The sequence below is a fragment of the Chrysemys picta genome, chromosome 13, assembly GCF_011386835.1.
Source record: "Chrysemys picta bellii isolate R12L10 chromosome 13, ASM1138683v2, whole genome shotgun sequence".
NCBI lineage: Eukaryota > Metazoa > Chordata > Testudines > Emydidae > Chrysemys > Chrysemys picta.
The window spans coordinates 1951720-1978762 of NC_088803.1; the positions used below are offsets into that span (position 1 = coordinate 1951720).

The following is a 27043-nucleotide window of genomic DNA, read 5'->3' on the forward strand; positions in this document are numbered from 1 at the left end:
TAGACTCATCCCGTAGACACAGATACATTTTAGTTGGGTTTATATTAATTCAGGGGCTTGTCCTATAGTTTGATTGTTTTTTAATACTGATTAAGAAATTTAGGATTATGAGCATTGCAAGGGAATACCAACAAGGCAATTATACACGTATTGGACAACTAACAAACAGTAATAAGGACTATGTCTCTGTATTCTATCAATGGCTATGTATAGGAAGAGACAGTTTTGGAGAAGAGAGAAAAAGTGAAAAATCTCAAGTTATTGCAGGAATTAGAGAAGAGAAAGAGAATTTTGTTTAAAGTTACATGGGAAGAATTCAGGTACAACAGAGAGAAAGAGAGGGTTTGTGTGGGGGATAGATAGGTAGAGGGGGTGGATGGGGATAGATAGATAGATAGATAGATAGATAGATAGATAGATGGGGTGGATGGGGATAGATAGATAGATAGATAGATAGAGGGGGTGGATGGGGATAGATAGATAGATAGATAAATAGATAGATAGATAGATAGATAGATAGATAGATAGATAGATAGATAGATAGATAGATAGATAGATAGATAGATGATGGGGTGTATGGGGATAGATAGATAGATAGATAGATAGATAGATAGATAGATAGATAGATAGATGGGGTGGATGGGGATAGATAGATAGATAGATAGATAGATAGATAGATAGATAGATTTGATTAATTTAATAGAAATTGGGTGTCCAGATCCCCTTTCACAGCTTTGAATATCTCAGCCGAAGTGAACGTTTACCCTTACAGCAGCGTGCAGCATACTCACACCGCATGCCAGCTGGCACAGCTGTAAGCAGCAGTGTAGATGGTGAGGCCCAGCGCTGGCAGGCAGAGAAGAAGAAAGTGCCCCACATACCTTCACCCCCAAGGCATATACCCTACGTGGGCTCTCCTAGGGTGACTAGACAGCAAGTGTGAAAAATCGGGACAGGGCTGGGGAGTAATAGGGGGTAAGCACACTGGCGGGCCGGGCCAGTTTATGTACCTGCTGACGCGGCAGGTTCGGCCGATCGCGGTCCCACTGGCAGCGGTTCGCCGTCCCTGGCCAATGGGGGCGGCGGGAAGTGGTGCGGGTGAGGGATGTGCTGGCCGTGGCTTCTCACCGCCCCCATTGGCCCGGGACGGTGAACCGCCGCCAGTGGGGGCCGCGATCGGCCGAACCTGCCTCGTCAGCAGGTAAATAAACTGGCCCGGCCCGCTAGGGTGCTTACCGTGGCGAGCCACATGCCAAAGGTTGCCAACCCCTGCTATATAAGAAAAAGACCCAAAAATCGGGACTTTCCCTATAAAATCAGGACATCTGGTCACGCTAGGCTCTCCACACACTCAGGCAGTGCCTTCCACCTCTACGCTGCTATTGGTAGCAGTGTCGTGTCCCGCTGCCTCCCCCACCGCCCCGCTGGAGCCTGTCACTGTGGTGTGGCAAATCTAGACACAGCCTGACTTTTACACTTGCAGGTTGCTACACATGCAGTGCCTGTACCCCACATGTAGTCCTAAGTGTAGACATCACCTCAGAATCTACGACACCTGAGTGCTAAAACAGTGACCCACTAGGTGCCTGGGTTTAGAGCTGATGATAGTCCTTCTTTCAAACCTCAGTGACCTTCCTAGAGGAGTATTACCATGAAAGTGCAACTTCTACCTCCAGGAAGCATAGCTGGAGTGCTGTGCAGTTACCAGAAGATGCACAATGGGCTTATGAGTCTAGCAAGCTGTGAGCAAACCTTGGACTTGAGTCTACCCCCATCCCCCAATTAAAATCAAATAAGCAAATAAAAATCTTGACTGAGCAATGTCATGGGGGTCACCAGGTAGGTTTCAGTAGCTTTCTCACAGTAACACTGGTGATTTCATTGAAAAATACACCCAAGTTACCAACGTAAAGAGAGTTCCCAAGGTGAAATTCCCCTTGATGTATAGGGCCAGCACAAGGGCTACGAAATTCTTAATCCTTTGACGTAGATGGAGCTGTTCCACTTTGTGTAAATAATCAAATATTCATTGGGACAGAGAGGAAAAGACTGACTCTACAGTCTGGTGGTTTTGACACTCACCTGGAATTTGGGATCTCCAGCTTCAAGTCCCTGATCTGAATCAGGATCTTCCATATTGCGGGTAAATACCCTAATCGCCAGGCTAATGGCTATTCTGTAAGAACATTAGAACATCAGAACGGCCATACTCGGTCAGACCAAAGGTCCCTCTAACCAGTATGACACTGGCCAAGGCCAGGTGCCCCAGAGGGAATGAACAGAACACAGAATCATCAAGTGATCTATCCCCTGCCGCCCACTCCCAGCCTCTGGCAAACAGAGGCTAGGGACACCATCCCTGCCCATCTTGGCTAATAGCCATTGATGGACCTATCCACCATGAACTTATCTAGTTCTTTTTTGAACTCTGTTATAGTCTTGGCCTTCACAGCATCCTCTGGCAAGGAGTTCCACAGGTTGACTGTGTGTTGTGTGAAGAAATACTTCATTATGTTTGTTTTACACCTACTGCCTATTAATTTCATTGGGTGACCCCTTGTTCTTGTGCTATGAGGAGTAAATAACACTTCCTTATTTACTTTCCCCACACCAGTCATGATTTTATAGACCTCAATCATATCCCCCTTTAGTTGTTTCTTTTCCAAGCAGAAAAGTGTGGGCTTGCTTTCAGAAATTCCAGCCTGGACATGCGTTAAGTCTGTTTGATTGCAGTCCTGAAGGTCATGGGGTTGAGTCTCGATTGATCTCATAATGAAAGGCCATGTCTGGTTTACCCATCTGCAAAATGGGTACCTGATCCATTTGGTTAGGGCATTCAAAGGCAGGTTGACATGATGCTGGCCCGATCACTCCCCTGTGTACTGTTAGCTATGAAACTGATGTGCCTTAACTGAGTCAGCCCGATGAGCCATTGGCTTGGGAGAACTTCTGATGTCAGAAACCTTCCTGGGAAAGTTTCATCGGAACAAAGGTGTTGTCACAGAATGTTTCGGTTCTTATGAGCTGGCATTCCCCAATGAAAAGAAATGTTTAATTGAAATTTTCCAACCAACTCTAATGTTTATCCCATTCTAGTGGTTCGTCAACCTACGACGATAACAGCTTCAGGTAAGGCAGTAGCAAAAGTTCAGGCTTTTAGCATTGAGGGTTCAACTCCTGCTGATGACTGTGATACACAGGCCTTGTGCTGCCCCGCTGATCTGTAGCGTTCTTTGTCTCACTTAAATCCTCAGCACTGGCTGTGTAGGAGGATGCATTGGTTTGATTAATATTTGCTGGCCTTCTGCAGAGCGAGTGAATCTTATTCTGGTATTTATAACTTGGGTATCTCTTGGTCACCTCAGGTAGGCTGGGATTTTCAAAACAGCCTAAGGGATTTATGCACACTAACCCCTTTGAATTAATGTGCTTAATTCCCTTAGTCTTCTTTGAAAACTCAAGCCCTAGCAACTCGTTTTTTTTCCACCAGAGAAAAGCAGCCAGGCTTCAGGAAACCCCTTTTTTTGCTCACCGCATTTCAGAAGGCCACCTTCTCCTCCTTCTTTCTTATTGTGTAAATCAAAGGGTTCAGCAGGGCACAAGATGGTATTTAACATTGACATCACCTCGTTGAGACTGAACGAGGAATGCACACTGGGCCTCAGGTACATAAACAGAACAGCCCCATAGAGTATCGAGACTACAGTCAGATGGGAATGCAGATAGAAAATATCTTCTGGAACCCTGTTGCAGAGGGGATGTGGAGGATGGTGGATATTATACAGATGTAGGAAACCACGGTGAACATCAAGGAACTGAGAATAACTGTGATTGCAGCCAAGAATCCCAGCAACTCAATGAGGCAGGTATCAGTGCAGGCTATTTTTAAGACCGGCCCAATGTCACAGTAGAAATAGTTGCTAATATTGGAGTATCATAAGGGCAGCTGGAAGATCAGAAGAGTTTGGAATAATATATCCAGGAATCCCCCGAAACAAGCCCCACAGACAGCTGGAGGCAGATCTTTCTGGTCATGACTGTGGCGTATAGCAAGGGTTTGCATATGGCCAAATAGCAGTCGAAGGACATCACAGCCAGGATGAAGAACTCCGTGCTGCCCAGGAAGAAATGGAAGAAAGTCTGAAGGAGGCATCAGTACATGTAAATTTTTGTCTCAACTGCTACAAAGGTCTCTCGCATTTTGGGCACCATGGCGGTGGTGTACCAGCTCTCCAGGAATGAGAGGTTGCTCAGGAAAAAGTACATCGGGGAGTGCAGCTTGTGACTGGTCCTCCCGATGATCACAATAAGGCCGTTTCCTACAATGGTCAGGATGTACATGAGTAAAATGACCGAGAAGAACACAAAGTGAAAACCATGCCCAATGGGAAGCCCCAGAGAATTAACTCCTTCACTGTTGTAGTATTTTTCTTGCACGTTGTCTCCTTCCTCCTTTGAGTCGTGACTCGCAGGGACAGCAAAAGGCGCAGTTGTTTGGAGGTGGGAGTTCAGTTCAGTGGTAGTTCCAAAGAATCAGGCAGGGTCAGTAGAGGCAAAAATTGGTTTGGCCAAATCTGAACCTGTTCGGAATTAGTGGAGAATTTAAAAAGTTGTCACAAATTCCTGTTTGGATCAAAGGAAGCATTCTGTTACATGTAAAACATTTTGGGCTAGATTCACAACATCTAAGGAAGCTGTTCCTTTGAACAACGTGGTGTCCGGGCTAAATGCAGTCTTGACCCCCTTGCTGAACCCTTTGATTTACACAATAAGAAAGAAGGAGGTGAAGGCGGCCTTCTGGAATGCAGTGAGTGGGGGCAAAAAATGGGGAGCGGGTTCCCTGAAGCCTGACTGCTTTTCTCTGGTGAAAAATACCTAGTTGCTAGGGCTGGATTTTTCAAAGAAACCTAAGGGAGTAAAACACCTTAATTCAAAGGGGTTAGTGGGCATAAATCTCTTAGGCTGCTTTGGAAACCTTGGCCTAGATAAGGTGACCAGAAGATACCCAAGTTATAAATACCAGAGTAGGATTCCTTAAGTGTCCTTTAGCTCAGGGGAGAAGCACTCACCTGGGATATAACACCTGTTAAAATCTGCTTTGGAAGAAAGATTTGAACTTAAGTCTTCCCCTTCCTGAGTAACCACAGGACAACGGGGTACTGCCTGATGGGGGTAGGGGTGTGCTTAATATTTCCCGTTGATGCTGTTCAAATTTGTATAACAAATTAAACAGCCACTGGTGCAGGGACTTGAACTTAAGTCTACAACAGCCTAAATACTCACCTAACCACAAAAGGTACAAAGCCAACTTTCTACTGACTCTTTTTGGCCTGATGATTGTACGGTTATAAGAAGGCCCTCACTATCTCCTCCTCCCCTATTTTGAGTGTGATGCCTAAATCCCCTTGTGAATCTGGCATGATTTATTAACATGTTATTATTAGTAATAGTAATAGTACGACTACTACTACTGGGAAACCATTTGGCTTCTGCTACAACATTTTCTCATGAATATATATATGCAATTCCCAAACACCATCTATCTCTCTCTCTCTCTATGTGCATCTCTCTCTCTCTCTCTCTCTCTCTCTCTCTCTCTCTCTCTCTCTCTCTCTCAAAGCTGATGAATTGTTGACCATATTGCTCTATCTATCATGGCATTACGGACCAAATTTTGCTATCACTGCAGTCAATGGGGGATAAGTAACAATTTATGCTTGTGAGGCGCTCAGATCCTATGGCAGTGGGAGTGATACAAGAATCTAGATTGATAAAACGGGATCTTAGATCTACAGGGTTAATCAAGTATAGTATCTGGGGGGTTACTTCAAAAGAGATTAAATAATACTAATAAATACCTTGGCATTTGTATAGCCTTTGAACACTGTATCATTTTAGATACCAGTAGCCAAACTTCCCCTGACTGAATCATGAGTTGGAATGCTTCTGCCCTCAGCCCTTCGCTGCGGTGGGTACACTCTCACTTCTTTGCATGGGCTCAGAGAGACAAAGCAGCTGCTGTATCCTCAGCTTAACTGCCCTGTTAAATTGTGTTCACTGTTGTTCTGTCTGATCAGAGAGGCACAAAGCATCTGGGATGTATCCAGTGACTCGCACCCCGAGTTGAAATTGCAAAGGAAGAGGTGACTAACTTCTTTAGCTTAAGACAACAAGTTAGGAATCGTGTGCTATATTCGCTGGTAACCTCTAGCTACTTCCGGTATGTCTGCTCTGCAAATGAGGGGTCTGATTGTAACACATGTAGGCATACCTCAACTAGCTTCAATCTTGGGTACCAATAGCAGCATGGACCTCAGCGTGGGCTAACAAGTCCACCTGGGACACTGGGTAATTACTCATAGGACACTGCTGCTGGTACCTGAACTAGACAGATCAAAGCTAGCGTGAATGTGTCTGCTGATGCTGAAATCATACCTCCAATTGCAGTGTAGACAGAGTGGCGCTCCAGTGACATGGTGCACTTGTGAATGACCAGACTGTCCCCTACAGCTGCTCTGTATCACCAGAATGGCACAAAACAGCCAGAGACTATCAATAAGTCTATCCCCACAATCTCCAGGAAGAACACAAAGGACTTACTCACATCAGTGATAGAACATTCACCCTCCAGAATGAGATATCCGGGAGCAGGAGAGACAGCTTTTTCGGGAACTGGGACATGGTGTAGACCTTGCCTCTGGAATTGGTTGGGATGCTCAGAGCCTCCCAAAGATAGAATCTCCACTTCTTCAGTCTGTCAGTAACCCGCCTGAAATCAGACGTTTAAGAAGCAAAACAAAGAAAATGACAACCTCTGATAAAATAGGGAAAGGGGAAAGAAGGGACTACAGTGCTCTCTGTGTTCAGTTTATGAATATGTATGGCTTTTATATATCTTCATAGTGGTTGTGGTGTACCTGCCTGTATAGATGGGTAGATATTTAGCTTGTTAGACAGACTGATGGATAGGTCAGATAGAAAGAGAAAAATAGACAGATGGGAGGATTAAGAGAAAATTCCTTCAAGGAGAAGAAGGTGAAGAACACTGAAACTGCCCATTTGAAATATTATAGGATACAGCTTTTTATTTTCAAAGACGTGTGTTTTGCTTGTTATAAAGAAAGCATATTTTAGATCTAACAGTCCTAAAGTACTTTCCATACATTTTAATCTCTGCAAAACATCCCTCTGAACTCAACAATGTTAGCACCCTTTCTCTGCTCACAGTAACCGGTTCAGGATGCTGCCAAGACCCAGGTAAAATATGCAGTGACATGGAGGTAATGTGCGATGTGGAATTGAATCCAACTAGTTCTAGCTAGTTATTATATCTCCACAGAGTGTTCTATTTTCTGCCCAATTTCTTTGCTGGAAGTATTTGTTGTTGAGGAAGAAAAGTCATTTTCCATTTGCTCAACATCTTTTCTGTACGGGTTCCTCTGTTAATTCTCAGAGGACAAATGATCTGAAGTTCCATATTTTAGATGCTCGTCGGATATTCGCAGTATGTGTCATTAAGTGTTAGGCATGTCACTGAACTTGCTTTTCCAACAAGTGTTTATAATAATATCATTGCAGAGGAGGTATATCTCACACTCATTCTAATAAAAGAAGAACAGGAGTACTTGTGGCACCTTAGAGACTAACAAATTTATTAGAGCATAAGCTTTCGTGGACTACAGCCCACTTCTTCGGATGCATCCGAAGAAGTGGGCTGTAGTCCACGAAAGCTTATGCTCTAATAAATTTGTTAGTCTCTAAGGTGCCACAAGTACTCCTGTTCTTCTTTTTGCGGATACAGACTAACACGGCTGTTACTCTGAAACCACTCATTCTAATGACTACTTCAAATCCTCAGACCTTACTATTAATCTTCTTTCTTTCTTTCTAAACAGAAAACAAATGAGTTGTTTAAAAAACAACAGCAATCAACCAAAAATACCTTTCCAAATAGTTAAGTAAAAATTCTATTCCTTGGTGCTCTCATGTAAAAATAAAAATCAAGATAATTTTTGTGTTTATATATTTATTTCTTTGGATTTATAACTTTTTAAAACTCACTTGGCCTGTGTTCTAAGCACCTATTCACATGCATTAAACATGCCACTCTTAAAAATCCATTCATAGCTTGGCAGTTGTATGTTAGACAAATGTAACATATGCAAACAAAACACTTTATCATCCCTCAAATGCCCCAAGCTCAGCATCTTCCGCACTTCTCTGAAGCTCAGGGAACCAACATCTTTGCATCATGTCCTTAAGATTAATAGACATGTCCTATATGGAACCAAAGGCAATTTCAGTCATGTAGCTCCAGATTATTGTTTCCTAGACAAATGAAAGAATCCAGTGACCTTTGGAGATTGATTTGGGGTTAGATTTTGAAGGTATTTAGGTGCCTAAATTTGTAAATAGGTGCCTATAGGGATTTTCAGAAGTACTTAGGCACCTAAGTCCCATTGGGAATTAGGCACTTTTGAAAATCCAAATAAGGACCAGTGTGGATCTTTAGATGCTATAGTATCTGTAAAAGCCTGGCCCTTTGTTCTTACTCAACGCTGTGAAGGAATCTGACCCTTCATCCCTCGAGTCACTGGATCATATCTCCAGCCAGTGTCAATTGGAGTTGATCCAAGTCAGTGGGCCCAATTCCAGACAATGTAAATTGCCCACAGTTCCACATAAGTCAATGGCGCTGTACGAGTCACACCAGATGATGTACTGATCCAATGGGAACTTTCCAGTGAGATGTAGAATCATATCTTACCTGCTCTCGATCTTGACTAGGAATGGGCAAGATCCTCAACCTGTGTAAATTGGCACCGCTTCATTTGCTTCACAGAAGCTGCACCAGTTTGCACCAGAGAACATTAGTGGAGGAGTGTATCTGTAGTATAGGCATGCTCTGAGCATTCAGTATAGTGGCATCTTAAGGGTGCTGGTAGTTCAAAAGCATCTAAGGGATTTAAGAGCAAAAATCTCCCATTGACCTTCCATGGGACTTGTGCTTCTAAATCCCCTAGGTACTGTTTTAACTCTCTCCTAAATGAATAGTATAGCTTGATATACAAATATGAATAGTTGGTAGCAGTTTTCACATTCATTGCTTGATTTAACCACAACTCATGATTAAGCCTATTTGTATTTTTCCAAAATAATATGGGGGAGAACTTCAGTGTCATGAAGAATATTCAACCTTTCAATAAAACAGGCTTTAATTCTCTAAAGTGATTTGTGTGAGAGCAATTCAGACTTCTTAACAATAGAGCAAGACTGGCTCTAAAGCTATGGACGAAGAGACAGGAATTTATAAAAGCCTGAAATCTACTTACCCTACCAGATTGACAGAATGTTATAGAGATAGAGAGATTCTGGTTCATTTCTTGGGTATGTTTTACAGAACAGTCATTAGAAAGAATCTGAGTGGAGAAAAGATTATAATGTCAAATAATTTAACTTAGCATTGGGAGACTGATTCATGCTTTTTCACCAATTGTTGGATACTGCTCTTATGTTCCTAGAAAGGAGAAAGAGAACTGAACCTACCATAACAAGGAGAAGTTAGATCAGATACCACAGGTATCACAGCTAGCATAACAATGTAGAAAATTCTCCAACTCTTGGAGGGTATAAAAAAGACTGGATGACTTTCGGAATGACATATTGTAACTCAACCACAAGTATTGTGCCCAGAGCAGAATTACCAGGTTGAAATTCTATTTTCCATCCCATAGAGATGTTCAGTGGAAAAATAATTGATTAGTAGATAGATGTCTACTGGGAATCAATGGTAGTTTGGTGCCCAGGCACTTCTGAAAATCACACTAGATAAATACTTGCTTTTTAGGTGCCTAAATTCTTTTGAAAATTTGGTCTTAAGTTACACAACTACATTGAGTTTTATTGGAATTTGGGCACCTAAAACCCTTAGCTCATATGAAAAGCTCAGCTTTTCTGCTTACTATCCTGAATCTTCTTAGGAAGGAAAATCGGTTTTAGAGGATTGGTGTGCTAGTCTTGGACTTTGCTCTGCTACTGTCAATGCTGCATTTGTTCTGTGGATAGTTGTACATTGATCTCAAATGTCTGACAGTTCAGCACTTTCAAGAAATGCAAAATTATTTTAATTGTTTCCATTAAAATTAGAATTGACTAAATGTTTATTTATGAAAAATACAGATGGAGAAAGGACTATTACACAGAATTGTACGAAACATTAGCAGATTGACTCATGCCTTCTCATTATCATTTTGTTGCTTTACTTGTAGTTATCCACAAGCATTTCACAGGTTGGGGAACAACTTTGCTGTTCTCTGACCAAAGGCTTCTCTCAGAGCAAGCTTCACAGTCTTGTTTCTGAGGCTGTAGATAAAGGGGTTGAGGAAAGGGTAGAGTACGGTGTTCAGCAGAGCCACCCCTTTGTTGACATCCAAGGAGAAACTTCCTGAAGGCCTGGCATACAAAACAATACAACTTCCATAGACGACAGCCAAAGCTGTGAGATGGGACCCACAGGTAGCAAAAGCTTTCTGTCTGCCTGTGAGTGTTGGGATTCGCAGAATAGAGAAGAAGATGCTCACATACGACAACATTATCAAGCATAATGAACTCAGCACTACAGTTGTGCTCAAAATGGAGTCTGCCCTCCTAATCCCACTGGTGTCAGTGCAGGACAGTAGGAAAAGGGGTGTGTTGTCACAAAAGAAATGGTTGATCACATTTGGCCCACAGAATCTCAGCTTCGAAATCAGGACCATCCGTACACTTATAACTGTAAAACTTCCCACCCATGAAACAAGTACTAGCTGAATGCAGAGTCTCTGATTCATGATGGTGGCGTATTGCAAAGGGCGGCAGATGGCAACATAGCGATCAAAGGACATGACTACTAAAAGGGTGAACTCCGTAGCCCCAAGAGTGAAATAGAAGAAGGTCTGGGCCATGCAGCCATTCAATGAAATGGTTTTGCTGACTGAGAGAAAGGTCAGCATCATTTTAGGGCTTGTGACCGAGGTGAACCAGATTTCCAAGAAGGACAAATTGGCGATGAAAAAGTACATGGGAGAGTGGAGTCGATGATCCACCCACACTATGAAAATGATGACCACGTTGCCCGTCACTGTGATCAGGTAGGTGAGGAGAAGAATCAGGAACAGAAAAATCTTCAGTTTCTCACCAAGGCTGGAAAATCCCAGTAGGATGAACTCAGACACAGCCGTTTCATTTCTTTCCTCCATGTCCAACTTCTGTAGAAAGAGTAAATATGAAAATAAGTGAATGGCATTTTCGTGTATTCATAGATTTCAAAGCCGGATGGAACCCTGGTGATCTTTTAGCCCCACTTTGTACATAATATATGACATATGATTTTACCTAATAACTCCTCCATTAATCCTGTAATTTGTTGTCATAAGAACAACCATACTGGGTCAAACCAATTGTCCATCTAGCCCAATATCCTGTCTTCTGACAGTGGCTAAAGCCAGGTGCTTCACAGGGAATGAACAAAACAGGGCACTTATTGGGTGATCCATACCTTGTCATTCACTCCCCACATCTGGCCATCAGAGGCTCAGACACACAGAGCATGGAATTGCATCCCTGACCATCTTGGTTAAGAGCCCTTGATCGACCTATCTTCCAGGAATTTATCTAAACCTTTTTTGAACCCAGTTATACTTTTGGCCTTCACAACATCCCCTCGGAATGAGTTCCACAGAATGACTGTGTGTTGTGTGAGGAAATACTTCCTTTTTTTGGTTTTAAACTGGATGCCTATTAATTTCATCAGGTGACCCCTGGTTCTGGCGTTCCACGGAGAGGTAAATAACACTTCCCTATTCACTGTCTCCACACCAGTCATGACTTTCTAGACCTCTCTCATATCCCTCCACAGTCATCTCTTTTCCAAGATGAAGAGTCTCAGTCTTTTTAATCTCTCCTCATATGGGACCTGTTCCATACCCCTAATTATTTTTGTTACCCTTCTCTGTACCTTTTCCATTTCTAATACATAATATGCCTACTCCTAGAGCACTATGGGCAGTTCTGGTCGCCCCATCGCAGAAAAGATCTATTTATATCATCGCATTATGTTATTTGCAATCTTATTATCTATCCTTTTGGTAATGGGAATCATTCCCAACATTCTGTTTGCTTTTTTGACTACTGCTGCACATTGAGTGGATGTTTTCAGAGAACTATCCACAATGACTCCAAGATCTCTTTCTTGAGTGATAACTAATTTAGACCCTATTATTTTGCATGTGAAGTTGTGATTATGTTTTCTCATATACATTACTTTGCATTTCTCAACGCTGAATTTCATCGGCGATTTTGTTTCCCAATCACCCGGTTTTGTCGGATCCTTTTGTAACTCTGCTTTCGACTTAACTATCTTATATAATCTTGACTCATTGTGAACTTTGCCATCTTTGTGCAGCGGCAGTCAAAAAAGCTAACAGTGAAAAGAAGATCATGGCATCCAGGCGTCCAAGCCGCTGTGTCACTGAGCACCCAGAAGCATATGTTCTTTTTGGTCATTGTTTTGCAACATAATTCCATTATAGATTCCTCCGCTGGAAGGGACCACTGAGTTCATCTAGTCTCATCGCCTGTATAACTCCTGCCATTGAACTTTTTCCTTTTAACGAGATCCTGTCTTTCAGGAAAAATCCCGTCTTGATTTAAATATTGCCAGTGATGGAAAATCCACCACCACACTTGGTGAGTTGTTCAAATGGTTAATTCCCCTCACTGTTAAAAAAGGTGCACCTTAGTTCCAATTTGAATTTTTTCTAGCCTTCACTTTCTGTCATTTGGTCTTGTTCTACATTTTTTCTGCTAGACTAAAATATTTGTTCCCCACGTAGGTACTTATTGACTGTGAGCAAGTTATCTTTTAAAGTTCTCTTTGATAAGATAATTATATTGAACTCCTTCAGTCTATCACATTCAGTAATATTTTCCAAAGCTTTAATCGTTTCGTGGTTCATCTCTGAACTCTCACCAATTTATCAGCATCCTTCTCCAACTGTGGACCCCAGAATTGGATACAGGATTCCAGCAGCAGTTGCACCAGCACCAAATGGAAAGGAAAAACACACCCCTTCTCCTTCTCAATATTCCTGTTTTCACACCCCAGGATTGCATTAGACTTTTTTGGCCACATCACTGAACTGGGAGCTCATGTTCGGCTAATTATTTACTGTGACCCCTGAGTCTTTTTCAGAGTGAAGTTTGCTTAAGACATCCAATAACAGTATCTCATGCAATGCAATTTCAAGTGAACATAGTCCCTTCTCTACACTCATGAGTGACCTGTAGCAGTGTTTTTCAGGCTTTTAATGTTGGTGAATCATTGATCAAAGTAAAAATGTTCACAATCCCATTACATTTACTATAAAGAGTAAAACTGCTATCAATGTTAACAGTGATAACCCTACCAAATACAAGTACTACATTTGATCTCAGAAACTTTGAAGGTTTTTACCACCCCAAGTTTGTTCTGGAAATTTGATTTGTCAGGATTGTAATAAAAAATTCAGTGCCTCTCCTCCCCCCCACATTGCTTTAATGCCAAAGCTCCCAGAAACAACACCCATCTGTTTAGAAACACAGATCTAATGTGCTCTCGGCCATCATATAAATCATAGGAGTTTATCTAGTAATTTCTCCATTAAGCCCACAACTTGTGGATGAAGTAGGGGATATCTTTTAGAAAGACCTCCAAACTCAACACAAAGACTACAAGTAACAGAATATCCACTATATCTCTAGGTAAATTGTCCCAATAGTTAATGACTCTCACCCTTAAAAATGTGCTCCTTACTTCTTGTTTAAATTTGTTTTTCTTCCGCTTCAAACCATTGGATACTTTTTTTCTGCTAGGCTAAAGAGTCCTCAACTGTCAGAAATCTCTTCCCCATGTAGGCACTTCTAAATCATGATCAAGTCATCTTTGAACTTCTCTACAATAATATAAATAGATTGAACTTCACTACTGTATTCTATAGATCCACCTTGCTAAATCCTTCCCTTATTCCCCTTTTCTACAGCAGTGACAAGGCGAAAGCAGTAGCTAAAGATCACGGAGACACCCCTTCTAGTGATAGACTCAAGGAGCTCAGTCTCTCTAGTTTAAAAAGGAGAAGTTGAAGGGGTGACTCAGTTACAGCCAAAGGTACAGGGGGAGCAAATGGACTCTTCTCTTTAGCAGACAGGTATTAAAAGCTCCTTGGCCAGAAGTTGAAGCTAGAAGAATTTGGGACTGGAAATAAAAGTATATATTTTTAAAAGTGAGGATAATTAACAATTGGAATTACTTACCGAGGGCTGTGGTGGAGTCTCCATCACTGACCATTTTTATATCAAGATTGGATATTTTTTTTCCTAAAAGATCTGCTCTAGGAATTTTTTCTGGGAAGTTCCAGGGCCGGTGTTAGAGAGGAGGCCAGCCCAGATGATCACAAGGGTCCCTTCTGGCCATCTGACCTATGAATTTATGAGCCATGGAACATCAAAGCATAGCTATAGACACTATAATTTTATATCTTCATCTTCTCAGACTTGCTGAACATTGGATGCTATCATTTAGAAATGAAACAGAAACCGCATTGCTTTCTCTGACGTTCTCTCTCCATTGCTTTCTCAGCATCTTTCCTGCTGAGTTCATCTGGTGAAAAAAACTTTGCCTTCACACACTCTGTAAATAAGGTTTTGAAAATGCTATGATTTCCTTTGAGACCTGCCAACACCAATGGGAAATTACAAGAGGCAAGAAATCTCCTAGGACAATCTGAGATGAATGATCAAATTGAACACAGAAATGGTCATCTTTAAGGCTAAGCTTTTTCAAAAGACTAAGGGAGTTAGATGCAGTACTCCCATGATCTTTCCATGGGATTTAGGTGCGCAAATCCCTTAGGAAACATTGAAATCCTATCATAAACTGTTAGGGCAGAACTCAGTGATTAATTCAGCTTTTTTGCATTTCTCAAATTTTAATGTTTTTTCATGATTTTTCCATCAAAGTTTGGAATTATGCTGTGAAAGGTAACAGACAAATGTTACTCTTAAATATTCACAAAATTCTTTACCTCTTTTGTAAACACCTCTATTGATTTATGTTCTAAGATAGACAGATTGTAAATGGAATGGCAAACCAGTGAGTATTTGTGAGCATAGCTCCGTGTTTAACAACTTCATATGTGGCTGGCAATTGAAAAAATAAATGTTGATTTAGGTTGGACCAAAAATTAATTTAAATAAATTGGTGAATTAAAAAGTAAAAAATAACCCACAAATTTATTTTGGGTCAAATGACAAAACTGAAATAAAAGGTTTCAGTCTTGGGCATATTCAAATATTTTTTATGGGGTTTTTTAATGTAAAGGAAATTTTGAGACAAAAATGTTGCTTGCACTGAAAAACTGAAACACAACTCTTGGAAAATGTTGCAATGAAATATTTTGATTTTTTTTTTAAATGTGGCTGACCCAGTTCAGTGAAACTAACATGAATTTGTAAAATTTTAGTGTTGCTGAATCAGAATTTTAGACCAAAGAGTGTTTCAGCCAAAAAGGTTCACCCACCTCAATTTATGAGCATCTGTATGTATTACACCAGGCTTGTGTGTGAATTTCTTGATATTGAGACGGGCCAAAATGAAATTCCTTTTACCAAATGAAATGGGCAGTTTAGAATATTCTTCTAATAGGAAACTGCTAACAGTGTAATCTTAGAGGTCAAGATCAAGGAAGAAAAAGAGAGTAGACTTCCATCCAGAGACAGGCAACACCAGTCAAGACGAGTGATTTTATTGTCATAATAATTATTTGAGTTTCATGTGGGGTTGGAGTTTCACTATGAGGCATGCTTACCTCAACATTCATTACGCACACAGAATTATAAGCTAGGAAGATTCTACGGCTTTTCTCTGAGAATAGAAATCTCAGGTATGTCTGTTAGGCCCCATCTACACTATTGCTAACACTTTCCAAGCCACTATAGAGATCTGGATGCCTGACTCTGCAATGTCCCACTTGGAGAAGGGCAGCCATAGAAGCCATCTTTAAAAAGGGGAAGAAATGGGAGCAAGGAATTAGACATCAGGCAGCCCAACTTCAGAACCTGGAAAGCTACTGGAAATAAATGATTAAACAACTGATGCGTACGCACCTAGGTAATAACACAGTTATAAGGCATGGCCAGAATGGATTTGTCAAGAACAAATCAGGCCAAACCAACCTAATTTCCATCCTTGAGTAGGTTACTGGCCTAATGAATGGGGGACATTATTATATTAGATTTTAATCATGCTTTTGTCATAGTCCCACATTACATTCTCAGAAGAAAACTACAGAAATGTGATTTAGATGAAATTACTATCAGGTGGGTACTCAACTGGTTGGAAAACCATACGAAAGAGTAGTTATCAATCACAGACTCATAGGGTGATAATGGCCCGCAAGGGTCATCCAGTCTACCCCTGCCAAGATACAGGATTTGTTGTGTTTAAACCATCTAATGGTTCACTGTGAAATGGGGAGGTCCTATCTAGGTGTCAGTCCTCTGTCTGGTACTAGTCATTATTTTAATTAATAACTTTGATCACAGAGTGCTTATCGAATTTGCAGATGACGCCAAGCTGTGAGGGGTTCCGAGCACTTTGGAGGACAGGATGAGAATTCAAAATGACTTTGGCAGAGGACTGGTCTGAAATCAACAAGATGAAATTCAAGAAAGACAATTACAAGGTTCTACACTTAGAAAAGAAAAACAGAATGCACTCCTACAAAATGAGAAATATAAAATGCTAGGTACTGCTGAAAATAGTCTGGGGATTATAGCAGCTCACAAATTCAGTATGAGTCAACAATGCAAGGCAGCTGAGAAAAAGGTTAATATCGTTCTAAGGTGTAACAATAGGAGTCTTGTAGGTAAAACCGAGCAGCTAATTGCCCTCACTCTACTCAGCACTGGTGAGGCCACAGCTGGAGGATTGTGTATGTGATACCCGAGTCCTGTTGAAAGTGGTGTGACTCGAAGGAAGCTCACCCTGCTACTATCTGTGATGTGTTTGCTCTGTGGATAACGGCACATTGATCTCAATTGTCTGACAGTTTAGCACTCTGAAGAAAGATTTAATTATTCTAATTATTTCCATGAAAAATACAAAGCACTGACCATTTATTCATAAAACAACAGATGGAGAAAGGATCATTACACATAATTAGGCTAAACATTAGCAGATTGACTCCCGCCCATTCATTATCTTTTGGTTGCTTTGCTTCTGTCTATCCAGAAACACATCATAGATTGGGGAACAACTTTGTTGTGCTCCAACTGAAGGTTTCTCTCAGGGCAAGTTTCACAGTCTTGTTTCTGAGGCTGTAGATAAAGGGGTTGAGGAAAGGGTAGAGTACGGTGTTCAGCAGAGCCACCCCTTTGTTGACATCTGAGGAGGAATTTCCTGAAGGCCTGGCATACAAAACAATGCAGCTTCCATAGGCAATTGCCAAAGCTGTGAGATGGGACCCACAGGTTGAAAATGATTTCTGTCTGCCTGTGACTGTTGGCATTCGCAGAATAGAGAAGAAGATGCTTCCATAAGACAACATGGTTAAACATAATGAACTCAGGACTACAGTTGAGATCAGAATGGAATCCACCCTTCTAACCCCACTGGTGTCAGTGCAGGAGAGCTGGAAGAGGGGAGAATTGTCACAGAAGAAATGGTTGATCACATTCGGCCCACAGAATCTCAGCTTCGAAATCAGGACCATCCGTAAACTTATAACTGTGAAACTTCCCACCCATGAAGCAAGAACTAGTTGCACACAGAGTCTCTGCTTCATGATGGTGGCGTATTGCAAAGGGCGGCAGATGGCAACATAGCGATCAAAGGACATGACCACTAGGAGGCAGAACTCTGTACCACCCAAGGCAAAATAGAAGTATGACTGGGCCATACAGCCATAGAATGAAATGTTTTGGTTGATTGAGACGAAGTTCAGTATCATTTTAGGGCTTGTGACCGAGGTGAACCACGTTTCCAAGAAGGACAAATTGGCGATGAAAAAGTACATGGGAGAGTGGAGTCAGCGATCCACCCTCACTATGAAAATGATGACCACGTTACCCGTTATTGTGATCAGGTAGGTGAGGAGAAGAACCAGGAAGAGGAAAGTCTTTAGTTTCTCACCAAGGCTGGAGAATCCCAGCAGGATGAACTCAGACACAGCCGTTTCATTTCTTTCCTTCATGCCCGACATCAGCCTTGGCTGTAGAAAGAGTAACAGTGAAAATAAAAGGCATTTTCACAGAGTCATTGATATTAAAGCCAGATGGAACCTTGTTATCGTCTAATCTATGTCCATATCGTATGACATAGTATTTTACCTAGTATCTCCTCCGTTAATCTCCTAACTTGTTGCCATGACCTGCTTCTCCCTGGGAACACCCTTATTCAACACCAGCATCCCAAGTTTGGTACTACAGCCCTTTTACACCTCTAAACTTCCTCTACTGATGCTTTCAGGTAAATAAAAGGTGCAGGTTTTTTTCATAATTCTATTTCAACGGTCCTGCAGGTTGTTTTAAAACCCACCAACAAACTGTGCCCGAGCTCTGTGTTTGAAAAACCAGTAATCTTGTATTTAACATGACCAAACATCAATATAGACAAAGAATTCAGTCACCTTCTAGTTTCACGCTGCTAGTGAAGTCGGATTTTATCAGAGACTGGCAGCGTTTCCCTTCCTGATCAGAGTCCAGGTCCCTGAATGACCTCTTTGATCCAGTTTCCTCTGTCCTCTGGAGACAACCGATGACCCGTCAAATAAATGAAAAAAAGAAGAAGCCATCCAGGAGTCCAAGCCTCTGTGAGTCTGGGCATTCAGCAGCATAGATTCTTTTTGGACTTTTTTTTTTACAACATACTCCATCATAGATTCCAGGGCCCGAAGGAACCTCTCTGATCATCTAGTCTGACAACATATATAACTCTAGCTGTTGAACATCCCAAAATAGAGCCTATCTCTTAGAAAAACACCTAATCTTCATTTAAAAACTACCAGTGTTGGAGAATTGTAAATTGTTCAGATGCTTAATTCCCCCTCACTATTCAAAAATGTGCACCTTTTTTGCAGTCAGAATTTTTCTAGCTTTGACTTCCAGTCATTTGACCTTGTTGTACCTTTTTCTGCTATGCTGAAATATTTTTTCTTCATGTAGGTACTTACAGACTGTGATCAAGTTACTTCTTTCTTAAGCTGAGTTTATTGTACTCCTTGAATATAACACTCTAAGGAATGTTTTCCAAATCTTTAATCATTCTTGTGACTCATCTCTCAACCTCCCCATTTTATTAACATCCTTCTTCAACTGTGCACTCCAAAACTAGACACAAGTATTCCACAGCGGTTGCGTCAGTGATAAATACAAAGGAAAAACAACCTCTCTTCTCCTTCTCAGGACTCCCCTGTGTTTATACCCAAAGACGGCATTCAGCTGTTTGGCCACAGGACCGAACTTGGAGCTCATGTTCAACTGATTATTCACCATGACCTCTCAGTTTTCTCAGTCAATTCTATAATACATCTCACACAATGCAATTTCAAGTTAACATAGTCCAAGCTCCACACTTATGCTTGACCTGAAGCAATATTTGTCAACCTTTCAAAGTGGGCGAACCCTTAATCAAATAAAAAATATTCACAACCCCATTATATTTACTATAAAGAGTAAAATATTTATCAATGATAACAATAAGCCTATTTAATACAACTACTACATTTGAGCACAGAAACTTTGAAGCTTTTGATGGCCCCAAATATATTCTGGAAATTTTATTTTCTTTGCGTCAGAATTATAATAAAAAGGTCAATCCCTCACGTATCACCCAATTGCTTTTCATGTGACCACCCTCAGAGCAAACGACCAATTAGTTGCCAAAAAAGATCTAATTTGCTCTCAGCATCACAAACCATTAAATTGTATCTAGTAATTTCTCAATTAAGCCTACAACTTGTGGTTGAAGTAGAGAATATCTTTTAGAAAGGTATTCAAACTCAATTTAAAGTCTTCATGTGATGGAATATCCACCAAATCTCTAGGTAAATTGTCCCAATAATTAATAAATCTGACCCTTAAAAATGTGCACCATTCTTCTTGTTTGAATTTGTCTATCCTCAGCTTCAAATCACTGGATACTTTTTTTGATAGGTTAAAGAGTCTTCTACTATCACAAATGTTTTCCCTCGGTAGGCACTTGTATGCTATGATAAAGTCATGTATGTCACTTTCCTTAAATAATCTAAATAGATTGAGCTTCGCTACTATATTCTATTGCTCCAGCACTACATTTACCTTCCTGAATTTTTCATTTGTACACCTTTTCTACAGCAGTGACAGAACTAATGTGGTAGCTAAAGACCCACTTGAACAAGCCCTATGGGCTGAAGAAGTTCAATCTATTTAGCTTAACCAAGAGACGTTTAAGGGGTGACTTGGTTAGAGTCAACATACCAATTTGGGACGCAAGTGGGCTCTTCCATGTAGCAGAGAAACGCATAATGTGATCCATTGGATGGAAGTTGGAATAAGACAAATTCACTCTGGAAATAAGATGTGCATGTTTAAGAGGGTGGATAATTAACAATTGGAACAACTTATCGAGAGTTATGGTGGAGTCTCTGGGACTTTTTAGTGGTAATTTCTATGGCCTGTGTTAAAAAGGAGACCAGCCTGGATGATGACAATGATCCCTGCTAGCCTTCTAATCTATGAATTTATGAGCCATGGAACAGCATAGGGATAGCCATACTATAGTTTCATATCTTTACCTTTCCAGGCTGGAAGAAGTGGGCTGTAGTCCACGAAAGCTTATGCTCTAATAAATTTGTTAGTCTCTAAGGTGCCACAAGTCCTCCTGTTCTTCTTTTTGCGGATACAGACTAACACGGCTGCTACTCTGAAACCTTTCAACTTTTTTGAATTTTCCAACTTTTCATTTTTTCATGATTATTTCCATCAGAGATTGGAATCGTGCTGTGAAAGGAAACTGAAATATATTACTCTTAAACATGCATGAAGTTCTTTATCCCTTTTAAAAACCCTTCTATTGATCATGTTCTAAAATAAACAGATTGTAGGTGGAATGGGAAAGTAGTGTTTATTTGGGAGTGTAATTGTGTGAATAATGTTTTTTGCAGTTAGCTGGTAACTGAAAAAAAATAAAAATAATTTTTGGTTCAGAAATTAATGGGAAAAAAAAGTTTGGTGAATGCAAATGATAAAAAACCCCACACATTTCTTTTGGGTCAAAGGACAAAATTGAAATGCATAGCTTTTAATATTGAGCCCGTAAAATGTTTTCTATTTTTCAAATCAAGGCAGTGGAATTTTGAAACTCAAAGGTGGCTTTGCACTGAAAAACAGAGACATGTCCTGTGGGAAATGCTGCAATGAGACATTTGATTTTTTTTAAACACATGGCTAATACCCTTCAGTGAAACCAACATGAATTTGCAAAACCTGTATGTGTTGCTAAATGTGCATTTGAGCCCAAAAATAGTTTCAGCCACAAAAGGTCACCCACTTCTACTTCTGAGCACCTGCATGTGTGTTGTGCCATTTTTCAATGAGAATCACTTGATATTGAGATGGGACAGAATGACATTCCCTTTAGCAAATCCTATGGAAAGTTAGAATACTGTTCCAATAGCAGACTGCTAACAATATTATTTTAGAGGCCACGAACAGAGAAGAGATTTTTATCCAAAGATACACAAAAAGACTCAGGCAGTTCGGTGCAGTCTCCCAGAGAACCGGAGAAGGGCGACTGTCAATTCAGTGCTGGGTTTACACTGGCGCCAGTGTCTCCATGGAGCCAGGCCCATGCTCAGAAGGGGCCCTGGCCTGCTCCGCTTGCACTGCGCCCCGAGACCCCGCTGGCTCCCCCCGCCCACCACTTGCTCCTCTCTGCCTGCCTGCTGGCCAAGGGCTCCTCTCCGCCGCCTGGCCCCACCCCCCTGCTTCTCTCTGCCCCCTGGCCGGACCCCAGTGCACCTCTGGCTCTGGGCAGTCTCTGCTTCCCACCACCTGTGGGGCCCCACCTGGCTCCCCGGAGCTGAGCCGTCTGGGACTGGTGCAGAAGCCTGGCCAGTCTCAGCTGGGGGGTGGAGGGGGACGACAGTGTGGGGGAGGGAAGTCTTGGCTGGGCCTCTCCAGGCAAGAGTGTCTTGAGGGAGCCTGGCCAGGGCAGGCCCAGGCCTGACCGATCGCGTCACTCCCGAGGGGACGGAGCGATTCCCGGCCCTGGGACCGGCCCTGGCTGCGCTGCCGGCTCTGCTCAGCAGATACAGTCGCCTCCCAGAGGGCCAGTGAGTGTGGCTGGGAGGCAGGACGTGGGGGAGTGGGTCTCTTAGGGGTCTGGGGGGGTGCTGGGCTGTGAGGGGGTGGGGAAGGTCTCTGTGTGTGTTGGGGCACTAGGGAGTGGGGGTTCTGTGGGGGGCACTGGGCAGGCGTGGTGTTGTGCAGGGCGCTGTGCATTTTGGAGGGGTCAAGGGGTGAGGGGCGCTAGGCATAGTGGGTCTGTGGGGGCTCTGGACATAGGGAGTTGGGGGGGTGTTGGGCAGGGGGAGCTGTGTGGCGCGGTATGGGCCAGCCCCCCAAGGGAAAGGGGCATGCTGGCAGCACAGGGCTGGGCAGACCACTGTGCATCTGGCAACTGCCGGTTTGTAAATAGTGCCCTCGCATTGGGCAGAGCAGGCTGTCCCTGCCATGCCATGCCCCATTGCCCCTGGCTGGCCCCTTGCTCTGCGGACTGACCTCCCGGTGCCATCCTCCATTGCCCCTGGCTGACCCCTTGCTCTGCGGACTGACCTCCCCGCGCCATGCCCCATTGCCCCTGGCTGGCCCCTTGCTCTGCGGACTGGCCTCCCCGCGCCATGCCCCATTGCCCCTGCCTGGCCCCTTGCTCTGCGGACTGACCTCCCCGCACCATCCTCCATTGCCCCTGGCTGGCCCCTTGCTCTGCGGACTGACCTCCCCGCGCCATGCCCCATTGCCCCTGGCTGGCCCCTTGCTCTGCGGACTGACCTCCCCGCGCCATGCCCCATTGCCCCTGGCTGGCCCCTTGCTCTGCGGACTGACCTCCCGGTGCCATCCTTCATTGCCCCTGGCTGGCCCCTTGCTCTGCGGACTGACCTCCCGGTGCCATCCTCCATTGCCCCTGGCTGACCCCTTGCTCTGCGGACTGACCTCCCCGCACCATCCTCCATTGCCTCTATGGGAGCCCACAAATACGTTTGGTGTCGGGCCCACAAAAGGTTAATCTGGCCCTGACTATAATAAGTTACTTTTTTTAAAAAAGGTTTCAGAGTAGCAGCCGTGTTAGTCTGTATCCGCAAAAAGAACAGGAGTACTTGTGGCACCTTAGAGACTAACAAATGTATTAGAGCATAAGCTTTTGTGGACTACAGCCCACTTCTTCGGATGCATAGCTAAGAAGTGGGCTGTAGTCTACGAAAGCTTATGCTCTAATAAATTTGTTAGTCTCTAAGGTGCCACAAGTACTCCTGTTCTTTTTTAAAAAAGGGAATGTAGTGAACCCAGAGTATTGTGCACCAGTCAGCTTCACTTCAAGACCTGGAAAGATATTGGAACAACTTGTTAAACAATCAATGTGCCAACACCGAGATGACACTAGTGAAATACAGAATAGCCAGCATGGATTTATCAAGAATAAATCTTGTCAAACAAACTTAATTTCCTTCTCTGAGAGGTTTAGTGGCCCTGTAGATAGAGGAGAAGCAGTAGACAGGATCTGTCTAGATTGTAGTAAGGTTTTTGACACCGCTCCACATGACATTCTCATAAGCAAACTAGGGAAATGGGGTCTAGGTAAAATTACCCTAAGCTGGGTGCACAATTGGTTGAATGACCATATCCAAAGAGTAGTGACCAGTGGTTCACTGACAAACTCGGAGGGAGTATCTAGTGGGGTCTCCAGGGGGTCAGACCTGGATCTGGTACAGTTCATTATTTTCACCGATGACTTGCATAATGGAGTAGAAAGTATGTCTATAACATTTGCAGAAGACACCAAGCCAAGATGTGTTGCAAGTACTTTGGAGGAGAGGGTTAGAATTCAAAACAACCTTGGCAAATTATAAAATTGGAGTGAATTCAACAAGATGAAATTCAATAAAGAGAAATGCAAAATACTTCATGGAGGAAGGAAAAATCAAATGCAGAATTCCAAAATGGGGGGTGACTGGCAGGGCCGGCTCTAGCATTTTTGCCGCCCCAAGCACACACACACACACACACACACACAAAACGCCCCAAGCACACGCACACACACACACACACACAAAACGCCCCAAGCACGCACACACACACACACAAAAAAGCTGCGATCGAGATCGGTGGCAATTCAGCAGAAGGTCCTTTGCTCTGAGAGGGAGTGACGGCCCTGCCGTCAAATTGCTGCCGAACGGCCGGATGTGCCGCCCCCTCTTCATTTGCCGCCCCAGGCACCTGCTTGCTATGCTGGTGCCTGGAGCCGGCCCTGGTGACTGGCTAGGTGGTAGAAGTGCTGAAAAGTATCTGGGGCTAATACTGAATCACAAACTGGATATGAGTCAATAATGTGATGCAGTTGTTAGAAAGGATAATAGCATTCTGGGGCGTAATAACGGGAGAGCCGTAGGTAAAAAAATGGGGGCAATTGTCCCACTCTACATGCACTGGTGAGGCCTCAGCTGGAGTACTGTGTCCAGTTCTGGCCACCACATGTTAGCAAAGAGATGGATATAATGCAGTAGAAAGTGGGTCTATATAATTTGTAGATGGCAGCAAGTTGGGAGGTGTTGCAAGTACTTTGGAGGACAGGATTAGAATTCAAAATGACCTTGATACATGACAGAATTGGTGCTTTCATTTCAGCACCTCCTTTTTTTTTTGAGGATTAATTATTTGTGTTCCAGATTTCAAATGTGAGTGTGAAAATATTTTTTCCTCACAGTACTTATTACTATGGGTGAAACAGAAAAACAATGTGAAAATTAGAGCATCTGAAATGCTTAGTCAATCTGGTGCAATGAGAATGGAAGACAGGCGGGGGGGAGGGTCTGGTGGGAAATCTAGAACTACATTTTATGGATCCAAAATGTGTTCTCCTTCTGCATCAGAATGAAACCAAGACCTTTTGTCATTTATTATGAAACAGGTTTGCTGTTCAGGACAGTGTTGTTGGTCAATTCTAGAAAGAAAAACAGCACTGATCCTAGAGGCCAATGTCTTGGATTATGGCTTGGAACTGGGGAGACTCAGGTTCCAATCACTATTTGGCCTGATTTGAAGCTGGGAGTTCGACAGGTGTCTTTCACAGGATCTGAAGTTGAAGAATCTCTCTCTCTAAGAATTTGTTCTGTATCTGAGAAACCGCTATACTGTGACTAACATTCTACTGCTACTGATAGACACGATGAAAATCTGAAATCTCACCTCAGAGGTAGTCGGATTTTGCATGCTTATCTCTACAGACTAGGATATCGATCCATTGGATTGGTGAGCAAGACTTGGACTCAAAAATCCTAACTTCAGAGCCTAGGTCAGCCACAGATTTTTTTTCCAGACCTTAGGCAATTCAGTTCCTATATCCTTTCCTTAGTTATTTAGATATAAAAAATCCAGACAGTGTTGTCCTACCCCACAAGGGTGTTGTGAAGTTTTCAGAAGCTGCAGTGATAACTAAATAAGTGGTGTACATCTATCTAGTGCCAAGTGCTATTGAAAGTCGTGTAATAAAAGGAAGTTTACTCTGCTACTCTCAATGAAGTGTGAGTTCTGTGGATCATTGCACACTGATTTCCAGGGTCTGACAATTCAGCACTTTCAAGAAAGGCTTAATAATTCTTACCATTTCCTTGAACACTAGCATTCAATGAACCTTTATTTATAAAAAAACACCATGTGAATCATTACACATAACTTGGCTACACATTAGTAGATAGATTCATGCTTTTCTATTATCCCTCCATTGCTTTTCTTGTATCTATTTGGAAGCATGTCACAGATTGGGGAACAACTTTGCAGTGCCCATCCTAAAGGTTTCTCTCAGGGCGAGTTTGACAGTCTTGTTTCTGAGGCAGTAGATAAAGGGGTTGAGGAAAGGGTAGAGTACGGTGTTCAGCAGAGCCACCCCTTTGTTGACATCCGAGGAGGCACTTCCTGAAGGCCTGACATACAAAACAATGCAGCTCCCATACCCAATTGCCAAAGATGTGAGATGGGAACCACAGGTAGCAAAAGCTTTTCGTCTGCCTGTGGCCGTTGGGATTCGGAGAATAGAGAAGAAGATGCTCACATATGACAACATCGTTAGGCATAATGAGCTCAGCACTATGGTTGAGATCAAAATGGAATCCACCCTTCTAACCCCACTGGTGTCAGTGCAGGAGAGTTGAAAAACGGGTTCCTTGTCACAAAAGAAATGGTTGATCACATTTGGCCCACAGAATCTCAGCTTCAAAAACAGGAGCATCCGTAAACTTATAGCTGTGAAACTTCCCACCCATGAGCCAAGCACTAGTTGGATGCAGAGTCTCTGATTCATGATGGTGGCGTATTGCAAAGGGCGGCAGATGGCAGCATAGCGATCAAAGGACATGACCACTAGGAGAGCTGACTCTGTACCACCTAAGGCAAAATAGAAGAAGGACTGGGCCATGCAGCCGTGGAATGAAATGGTTCTGCTAACTGAGAGAAAGTTCAGCATCAGCTTAGGAATTGTGACCGAGGTGAACAAGATTTCGAGGAAGGACAAATTGGCGATGAAAAAGTACATGGGAGAGTGGAGTCGATGATCCACCCACACTATGAAAATGATGACCACGTTGCCCGTTACTGTGATCAGGTAGGTGAGGAGAAGAACCAGGAAGAGGAATATCTTCAGTTGCTCTCTAAGGCTGGAAAATCCCACGAGGATGTACACAGACACCACCGTTTTGTTTCTTTCCTCCATGTCTAACAT

The 27043-nt window shown here is 42.7% G+C and overlaps 2 protein-coding genes and 2 pseudogenes across 2 annotated transcripts; all 4 read right to left on the reverse strand.

The window, feature by feature from the left end:
- Positions 1–3538: 3538 nt before the first annotated feature.
- On the reverse strand, positions 3539–4341 carry LOC103306839 (olfactory receptor 6X1-like; annotated as a pseudogene).
- Positions 4342–10283: 5942 nt separating this feature from the next.
- On the reverse strand, positions 10284–11237 carry LOC101953009 (olfactory receptor 6M1-like). Its single transcript, XM_005312274.3, has one exon. It carries the CDS (start codon positions 11235–11237, stop codon positions 10284–10286), a length of 954 nt encoding a protein of 317 aa, XP_005312331.3.
- A 6075-nt stretch (positions 11238–17312) lies between these two features.
- Positions 17313–18275, reverse strand: LOC101952732 (olfactory receptor 6E1-like; annotated as a pseudogene).
- A 7805-nt stretch (positions 18276–26080) lies between these two features.
- Positions 26081–27043, reverse strand: LOC101952476 (olfactory receptor 6M1-like). Its single transcript, XM_065566623.1, has one exon. It carries the CDS (start codon positions 27041–27043, stop codon positions 26081–26083), a length of 963 nt encoding a protein of 320 aa, XP_065422695.1.